Source organism: Vicia villosa, linkage group LG6 (genome assembly GCF_029867415.1).
Source record: "Vicia villosa cultivar HV-30 ecotype Madison, WI linkage group LG6, Vvil1.0, whole genome shotgun sequence".
NCBI classification, from domain to species: Eukaryota; Viridiplantae; Streptophyta; class Magnoliopsida; order Fabales; family Fabaceae; genus Vicia; species Vicia villosa.
In genome coordinates, this window is record NC_081185.1 from 35,891,975 (window position 1) to 35,902,221 (window position 10,247).

At 30.5% G+C, this 10,247-nt stretch overlaps 1 protein-coding gene across 1 annotated transcript; it reads left to right on the forward strand.

The window, feature by feature from the left end:
• Nucleotides 1–661: 661 nt before the first annotated feature.
• Nucleotides 662–5,509, forward strand: LOC131613528 (transcription factor MYB98-like). Its single transcript, XM_058885188.1, has 3 exons — nt 662–702; nt 4,258–4,384; nt 4,997–5,509. The coding sequence occupies exons 1-3, from the start codon at nt 662–664 to the stop codon at nt 5,507–5,509; spliced, it is 681 nt and encodes a 226-aa protein (XP_058741171.1).
• Nucleotides 5,510–10,247: the final 4,738 nt, after the last annotated feature.

The following is a 10,247-nucleotide window of genomic DNA, read 5'->3' on the forward strand; positions in this document are numbered from 1 at the left end:
ATCCAGTGTGGCTGCTCCATGAGGGTGTATGGTGAGGAAGCGTTCCAGGAGGCGTTGGATGTGAGCTTGCTGAAGATCTGATGGCTGGAGAGTTGTGGTACACCCTACGCATGCGTGAGGAGCAAACATTGAACCTGTGAGTAAACCTTTGCAAAAATAAATATGTCTTGGGTGGGATTCGATCCCATGACACTAGGATTCCCACTCTTTCACGTTACCAGCTGGACTAGAATTATTAGTCAATAAATAATCAACTGGAATAATATATTAATAGTGTTAGTAGTGAATTCAGAGTAAGCCAAACGTGGGCCCCTTCACTGCACGCGGGAGCCAATGATATGGAGAGAGAGTGGGTCTGTTGGTTGACTAGCCAATAACGATGCCCCACGCGTGGTCAAGAATTCAAAGCCACTATTCATCTTCTTCATCATTCCACACCTGGAGATTTGCTACGGATCTGCTTGAGCTTTGGCTACGGTTTCGTTATGCGCTTTTTGTAGCCAATCCTGCAATGTTAAAAAACTAAAAATAACACGTTAAGAACACAAAGCAAGCGCCCAGATCCAATCAATGGAGTTTTCCGGTCACGGTCATGGTCTTTTCTTGGCCGGAAACGTTCTGAAACGTAGGTTCAAGGTTAAAGCTTCCTTGAGCCCTAACAATGGCATCTCCTCGGCCATGCGTTAAAGCTCCACAACAAAGGTTCTAAACGGTTCCAGACATGATTATAAATACATATATATGCGCAAGACTCATTTAAATGGTGCATGCTAAGAATTTGAATTCAAAAAAACATGAACAAACCGTTTTAACGAGGGAGTCCATTTGAGAATGCTATGCACTTCAAGAATGACGTGGTTGCGTTTCTGGAGTCTCCAGGGGTAGGATTGGATGCTTGAAACTTGCTAAGGCGTGCTAGAAAGAAACCTTGCTCGTGCTCTAGTTGTAGGAAATTTCTCTCTCTTTGGAACCCTAGTTCTTGTCCTCCTCCTCCAATTTTTTCGTCCTCCCCTACTGGCTGCATGTTCAAGTATATATATATATATATATATATATATATATATATATATATATATATATATATATATATATATATACATATATATATATATATATATATATGAAGATTTTAGGATTAGCATCTTTAGAAAGGAGCAATTGATTGGTAAGAAAAATATATGAAAAGATATGATTGAAATTTGAATAAAAAGTGTTTATTTTGCATTCAATCTCTCTCAATCAAGGGCCAACGAGATCCCTTGGATTTGTATGTGAATATATATTTAAGATTGATTGCAAAAATAAACTCATGCATATCTTTCATATTTCTTATTGTTTATTTAATTAAATTTGACTTTTAATGAATAAAAAAATCAAAATAAATAAAACAAATAAAAGAATGAATCATGAATGGGCTTAGGGGTCGTGGATAGGCCATGGATCACGTTTGGATCAAAAGATCTTGGGCCCCTTTGGAATAAAATTGGTTTTGACAAATATTTTCCTTCATGCACTTCTTCAAAAATGTCCAACTTGTGCAACTTGTATCTTGCTCAATTTTCAACCTTTTTGAATGTTCTTGGACTTTTTTGAAAGCTCAAAGAGTCCTCTAAAGGCTCCTTTTGGTTTCATCTCAATTGAGTCTACCATGTTCAAGTTATGAGCTTTGAGAAAAAATGACTTTTTGCGATCTTTTAGAAGGACCTGTAATGTGTTGGCCTATATCTCTTATGCGGAAGCATTTCTAGATCTTGGACCCAACATCAAAGTTGTAGAGAATTGAATTTCCTTGAGAATGAGCTTCGGTTGAGGAATTTTTGATAAAGTATGAGAGAGATATGGTCAGTCAAAGTTGGGTTGACTTTTAGTTCAAAACCCTAAATTAGTAACTTGGACATTTGATGATTTCAGAGCTTTCCTTGATAAATCATGATCAATCCTTGATCAACTGATGAATTATACTTCATAATGAGGATGTTGACCAAAAATCAGCAGTTTTGACTATGGTTTGACCATAGTTGATTTTGACTGAACTCAGATTTGTAGATAACAATGTTTGAATTATCAGAGTCAATCAGCTTGGTGCAGAGCATCTTCTTGTCTTCTGACTTTGAAGAGCTTGAGCGTGATACCATTCAGAACTTCAGTGCTTCTGCTTCTGACTTCATGTTCTTCTGATGCTTCATAGTTCATGTTCTGATTCTGCTTGACCATCTTCTGATGTCTTGCCAGAGCATGTTCTGATGTAGCCATCCAGAACCTTCTGAGTCAGTGCTTCTGAGCGTTGATTTGTGCATACTCTTTATATATTTCCTGAAATAGAAAATGCAAAGGATTAGAGTACCACATTGTCTTATACAAAATTCATATATAATGTTATCATCAAAACATAGAATATTGATCAAAACAAATATTGTTCTAACACTCACCAATAACTGACGAGTGAGACAGGACGGAATCAGAAGGTTTATAAGAATTTTTCGGTGCGACGAACGGAGTTATTGTCTCCATTCCGGTTTCAGTGCAGACCTAACTTTGGATTAAGAATGATTTACTTGTGGAATTTTACAAGAATTATGAGTCGACTTCCATTGGCGGTAGGGTTGGCAATGAACTGAATCAACTCAAAAATAGTTTGGAATTCGGTTCGACAATTAAATCGTTGAACTAGGTTCATGAACCAAATGAGCTGAATATGAGCTAAAAATTAAGTTCGTTAACTAAATGAGTTGAACTTGAACTATACATAGTTCGACTTGTTAGATCCATGAGTCAACTCGGTTATATATAAGATGAATTATATTATCATTAAGAATAAGTTTACAGATTTTCTCCAAATCTATGTCATATATTTTCTTTTAATCTAACGGTTTTACTTGATAATATATATTCTCAAGTGAGCAAAAAATTTCTAAAAATAACTATACAAATTAAATCAACATCGTATAGATTCCAATTTCATATTTTTTATTTAATTTTTATATTTTTATTTAAAAAATATTAATTTAAAATGTCAAATATATAAATAAAAAATAGACATAAAAAAGGACTTTTAAGTTGATAACACGTAAATGTATTGCATTTGTAGCTTGATTTACTTAAATTATTTTCCATTTTTAATCTAAATTTAATGGCTTTGTATTGGTATTACACTGATATTCATTTTATTTTGCAGGTATCTATTTAATTGAGGACTTTATGAGAAAATGAAGAAAAGGGGTACAAAAATAGCAAAAAGGAACAAAAGAGAAACCAAGCAGCCCAAGCCCAATGGAGTGAGCATGTGGCCCACTTGAAGATGCTTGTGACGAACGTCACAAGTCTTGACGGACGGCATGGCCTTGACGAGCGGCACGATGATTCAATCCCACGACTCAAGCAATGGGAGACGCATGTCTCCAATTCTCTCCACCTGGGGCACCCGCCCCCACCTTTCTCCCCACTTGAGGCGCTCGCCTCATCTATTGGAGGGGCCCACTTGTTCTTTTCACTCCATTTCAGATGCCACTGTGGCGGGGAAAAATATGAGAATGAAGCAATAGGATTGACTCGACTCATTATTTCAGTGAAAGTCGCCATTTTTCTGTAGTGGGGAAAATCTGAGAACGAAGCCATAGGATTGACTCAACTCATTATTTCAGTGAAAGTCGCCACCACGCTTTATTGTTTCCAAAGGAAAAGGGAAAAGAACGAATAAAACCCAATGTTTAAAACAAGAAAGAGATCTTAGGTACGGGTGTTGATTATACAAGGGGAAAGTTTTAAGCACCCCTCATATTTGTGGTACTCCACAGGAACCTTTTTGTAAATCTGTGTCTTGTGTGCAAAAGAGAGGTTTGTTTTAAAGCAAGCTCGGAAAGACATTAAGCCTTGTGCCTACATACCTCCTCGGTGCAATGGAGAAGTCAGAGCTAATGTAGTTCCACTTAAAAGGGATGAGGTTTTTAAAAGGAATAAACACTTCGTCGGAGAGAATACTCAGCCATTGATCTTGATCATGAGAACAAATGGATTCATTGCATCACAAACGAAAGAAGGGCTCCAACTCGGATGAAAATCAACGAGTATGCCTCTAACTCTCTCACGTGGAAAAGATCTCATTATATCAATCAATCTCAAAATCGTGGGGTATCGTAACTCACTACAACAATTAATCGTGTCTAAATTTTGAAAGAAAAGCCACTAAGGATAAAAGATATTATTTGTTATCAATTGTGGACATATGATAAATAATAAATAAATATTTTTTTTTTGTAGGATTCTTGTTCAATTGGTGGATCAATTTGGAACTAGAGAATGGTCTCATATTGCTAAGTTTCTAAGTGGCAGGATCGGGAAACAATGTAGGGAAAGATGGAATAATCATCTTCGGCCCGATATTACGGTATCTTTCTTTTGAATCATTTTAATATATATAATATATTATGCATACACATACACATAAAATAATATAGTTTTTCGAAGATTCTTGCCTAATTTTCCTTTAACATGTTACACTTTTACATGTATAATATAGATGCATCAAATCAATCGAAAAAAATAGGAATGCATTTCAAGTAAGTGCATAGATGAATTTCAAAATTATGTGTATACGATTTTATACGGGAAAAGAGAATTTGTAACTAGCATTTATTTCTCTTTTGATACATGTTCTAAAAGTTCATACATATGACATAATAGTCTATAGTTAACATTTTATTGTACTTATAACAAACTTTATATGGAACGTTGTCATTAATTTGGTTTTCAACTTTTTTGAACAAATATCTGACTAAATTTAAATACAATGTTCTAAGTATTGTTGTAATTAAGTATTTTTTTTCTCTCACAAATAGATAGTAATTTTTCACAATTTACAAAAATATCAGTGAAAAAATTGTAACATCATTCTACGTAATTTGTATTTGGTTTTATTTTCTTTATCTTTCGTCATATAAGAGATATCACTCTATATAAACTTTTGATATGTAAGATTAATTGTTTTATATGATTGCAGAAGGACTCATGGAGCCAGGAAGAGGACAAAATATTGATTGAAGCTCGTAAGAAACTTGGGAACAAATGGTCTGAAATTTCAAAGAAATTGCTCGGGCACACAGACAACACCATCAAGAACCACTGGAACGCCACCAAGCGCAGCCAAATCGCAAAGAAGAGGCGGAGCAAGCGTAAAAGTTTGAAGCTGAATGCACTTCAAAAGTACATCATTGAAGTCGAAGCCGCAAAGGAAGCTGAAAAGAAGCAGTTGGAGGATTCCATAAGCAGGATGAATATTGAAAATCAACTTAACTTCAACAATGCCAATGGAAGTTCGGGAGGTTTGGCTGCTCGTCCAGAAGGTGAAATTGAAGGCTATGTTCCAATGATGGTCAATAGTGGTGATGATGGAATGGGAAATGGATTTGGAGCAATGAATTGTGATTATGGATCATATGGAATGAAGTTTTTTCCTGAGGTTCCCATGAATCAAGAAATTGATCTCATGAAGATGTTCTGTAAAAATTCTTAGAACCTGTTTGAGAGTTGGTTTTTGGAAGGTTTTGGAAGAGAAGATTTTGGAGGATTGCGTCTATATCTTAAAATGTGTTTGATATATTTAAAAAATTTAAAAAACAATATGATTTCATATGCTAATATAATATATTATTTTTTAAACTTTTTAAAAATATCAAACATATTTTAAAATAGGGTTAATAGTAATTCTCCCCCCTGTAATATTAGCGAATTTTGCTTTTCCCCCCTCCCTACCTTTAAGCAACGGTTTTTTCAAAAAAATCGTTGCCAAAACCTGCCTTTGGCAACGGTAGGGGGGTAAACCGAAACACGCTCATATTACAGGGGGTAAACTACTATTAACCCTTTAAAATATAGACGCAATCCTCCGAAAATTTCTCCTCTAAACGCACCCTTAAGGTGTTGTTGCCTTTGTTTTTATAAAAATAAAGTTATCATGTATCTCTTCTTATATTTTGTGTTTGTGATGTTTTGTCGCATACTATGTTTCGAATTGGTTTGTTTTCTTAGTTTCCTTATGGGTGGAACTAAATCTTGTGTTAGTTTTATGATTTGGATCGGTAACTTTTTATGGAGACTATGCATGTGGTATAAATAAAATAAATATATTTTATATTGTTTTACCTCAGTCTCAAAACGATCTAAACACTTTGTTATGTGATGATAGATGGTGTTGATTTTAAAATCTCAATTTTATATTTCTTAAAGTTATATTGATTTTAGAAAAAAATTATTTATCATCCAAATTGTTAATTTGGATTTTAAAGGATTCATAACACAAATATTTATGGTTTTAAAATGCTTTATGAATTTTTAAAAGTTGATAGGACTTAATGAAAGTTTATCAAAATAAAAAAATATTAGAGCAAAATAAAAAAAAAAATAAAAAAATTTTAAAATTGATGCAAATGTTAAACCCTTTAATAATAAAACGATTCTTATCTTTTAAGAAAAATAACAAGTTCATTTAAATTTATATTCTCTTAAGTAATCTTTCTCTCTGTATCTAAAGAAATATCGATCCTCTTCTATTTGAAAAACATATTCAAAATGAAGACTTTTGTGATTCATAACAATGAATGTACCTTAATAGATTTATCTTAAAATTTAGCAAAAAAACAATTTTATTTAAAGAAATTTATAAAGTGTTTTATATAATAATATGTCATTCAAATCAACTATTTTATTTAAGGTTAAATATATAACACCGACTATAATGTAATGTTGCGGTAATGTTAGCGAGTTTTGATTTTAGTCTCTGATAAAGTTTTTTTACTAATCGTCCCCTAGCAATTTTTAGATTCCTTCAAATATGCCCCTGACTACCTGATTGCAACAAAGATTTTTTTTTTAAATAATTTTTTTTTACTTTTTTTTTTAATTTCTTTTTTTATTTATAATTTTATTACTGTTTTTTATTATGAGGGGACAACACCCCCTATAATATCATCGAATTTTTATTTATCCCTCATAATAAATGCAGTAAAAAAATTTTAAAAAATGAATTTTTTTTTAAATTTTTTTTTTTAAAATTCCATGTGAAATTATAAAAAAAATTAAAAAATTAAAAGAAAATAATTAAGTGAGAATCTTTGCTGCAATGTGACAGTCAGGGAGTATTTGATAAAATCTGAATATTACAATGAATGATTTCAAAAAAAAAACTTTACCAAAAACGCAATGTGACAGTCAGGGAATATTTGATGGAATCTGGATATTTCAATTGGTGATTTCAAAAAAACTTTACCAAAAACTAAAAATAATACTTACTAATATTAGAGGAGTTTGTATATTTAACTATTAATATTAACTATTATGGAACTTTCGAATATATACTTTTTAATTGTACTAGCCAAAGCTCATATTGATTGTTAATAAATATTAAAAAGTTTGAAATTATTTTTATTTGTCATCTCATTCATTTTTCACGTTATACCTTTAACTTTCTCAATTTTTCTTTTCTTTTCTCAATTTAAATTTTAAAATATTTTCATATTTCTTTTTCTCACGTATTTACTTTCATTTTAATTTTTTTCTCTCCACTTTTTTTTAGGTATATATACTAAAATTGAAACCTGTTTTTAATTTAGTGAATAATAACTCAAAAAGAATTTGAATTTTCAAAACACAAAATTCAATAAAAACATAATTATTTTATCAAATTGTTGAGACAACTAACGCGTCATTATTAACACAATACTTTTTTGACAGACAATTTTTTTTTTCAAATGTCAATTTTTTTTGCCATCTCACGTGTCCTTCTTTTACGATTGAATTTATATGATTATTGTTTATTTTATAATTATAATTAAGTAACTACTATGACATTGACATGTGTATCTAAATACATTCTATAATGTATCAAATTGGATAATACTCAATAACAATCCACACAATTAATTTTTTATTTCACGGGTCTCTTTCAGACCAATGTGTATTTTATTTTAATCAACAATTATATTTATTTGAGAGACAAATAAATGTGCAAATTTTTTCTTTTTTTTCTTTCTCCATCTCAAGAGTCTCTTCTTTTTTTTTTTTTATGTTTATTTGACACAATTGAGTTTATATGAGCATTATTCATTTTACAGTTAAATTTTAAATTGATATATGTATCTAAATATATTTTATATTGTATCAAATTAGATAACACTCAATACTTATTTCCATTTCACATTTTTTTATTTCATGGGCCCTTTTTTTTCTTCTTTTTGTTGATCATTTAATACAACTGAATTTATATGATTATTATTCATTTTATAATTAAATAACTCATTTCAAATGTATATATGTATCTATATATATTTTTTATTTTATCAAATTGAATAATACTCAATAGAGGTACAAACATCAAATTTTTAATCTCATGAATTATTATCAAGATAATATCTATTTTATTTTAATCAACAATTACTTTTATTTGAGAGATCAAATATTTATTTTCATAAGTCACTTTTTTTTTTCTTTTTCAATCTCACGGGTCCATTTTTTTATATGGTTATTTAATACAATTAATTATATATAATTATTTTTTATTTTATTTTGTAAAAATAAATTATTATTTTCACTATATTTGGAAAAGAACGACATATTTTCTTTTTATTTTTAAAAAAAAATTATAATATACAAGTAGACAAAATTGTATATAATATTTTTTTAAAATTATCAATAAAATGGAGTATTTTTTACACCTTTTATATATATTAAAAATTATTTTTAATATATTAATATGTATAATTATAGTATTTGTGTATAAATGTATACAATATATTGGTGTTTAATTATGTTTATAAAACATATTTAATCAATTCTATTTATTTATTATTACTATAAAATATTAATTAAACTATTTTTAAATTATAATAATATTAACAATTTATTTTATCAAATTGAATAATACTCAATAGTCCTGCACACAACTAACTTTTCATCTCACAGAACCAGGGATGCCATCACATTAAGTTTTGCCAAGAATGATATCCCTAGGATACCTCATATGGCGTTCCTACATTCAATTACAAGGGAAGTTAAGGGTTATATTCCTCTTACATATTCCTTTTCCCAATGAAATCGTCAAATTTATTATTCTACAAGGGCAAATTATCGAATTATTGAAGGCTAGATGATCTTCGCCCCGATACGAATTCAGACTTGGTTATTAGAGACCTAATTGCTCTAAGGTGTCAGTGTAGAGGATGTTGCAAGAGCTTCTATCATCAACGAGGAATATTTTCAGAGTACGATCTGTGACGGTGATTTCTAAGATTAATGGAAAATCGACATTCAGAATTTTGTTAATCTTTTATCGGTCTAGAAATCATATCGCTAATTGATCCTCGATTCTCAGTTTGAAGTCAATCGTTATTCGCTGTAGGAACTCCGATGGTGGACCTACGCTGGATGTGATTGCGTTATGGATCTCACCAATAACTGAAGAGTGAGACAGGACGGAATCAGAAGGTTTACAAGAATTGTTCGATGCGACGAACGGAGTTACTGTCTTCATTCCGATTTCGGTGCAGACCTGACTTTGGAATAAGAATGAGTCGATTTCCATTGACAGTATGACTGGAAATAAACCAAATCAACTCGAAAATAGTTCAGAATTCGGTTCGATAATTAAATCGTTGAACTAGGTTCATGAACCAAATGAGTTGAATATGGGCTAAAAAATAAGTTCGTTAACTAAATGAGCTGAACTTGAACTATACATAGTTCGACTAGTTAGGTTCATGAGTCAACTCAATTATATATAAGATGAATTATATTGTCTTTAAGAATAAGTTTACAGATTTTCTCCAAATCTAAGTCATATATTTTCTTTTAATCTAACGGTTTTAATTGATAATTTATATTCTCAAGTGATCAAAAAATTACTAGAAAAAATTATACAAATTAAATCAACATCGTATAAATTCCAATTTTATCTATATATTATTTTATTTTGGGTTAAATATATAAAATCGCCCTGTAATGTTAGCGAGTTTTGATTTTAGCCCCTGTAAAAATTTTTTTGCAATCACCCCCTTGTAATTTCTAGATTCTCTCAAGGACCCCCCTGACTGCCACATAGCAGAAAAGATTCTCTCTTGCTGCTTACGTGGCAGCCCACGTGGATTTTTTTATTTTAATTTTAAATTATTTTTAAATTCCACGTGGAATAAATTTTTTTTTTTTAAAAAAAATTATTTTTTCTAAACTTTTTTTTTAAAATTAATTTCTAATAATTTTAT

Bases quoted from the DNA above. Each gene is read 5' to 3' on its own strand.
- LOC131613528 (XM_058885188.1), top strand. From the start codon at position 662: ATGGCATCTCCTCGGCCATGCGTTAAAGCTCCACAACAAAG. The intron at 703-4,257 runs GTTCTAAACGGT...TTTTTTTTGTAG, and splicing joins GTTAAAGCTCCACAACAAAG to GATTCTTGTTCAATTGGTGG. The intron at 4,385-4,996 runs GTATCTTTCTTT...ATATGATTGCAG, and splicing joins ATCTTCGGCCCGATATTACG to AAGGACTCATGGAGCCAGGA.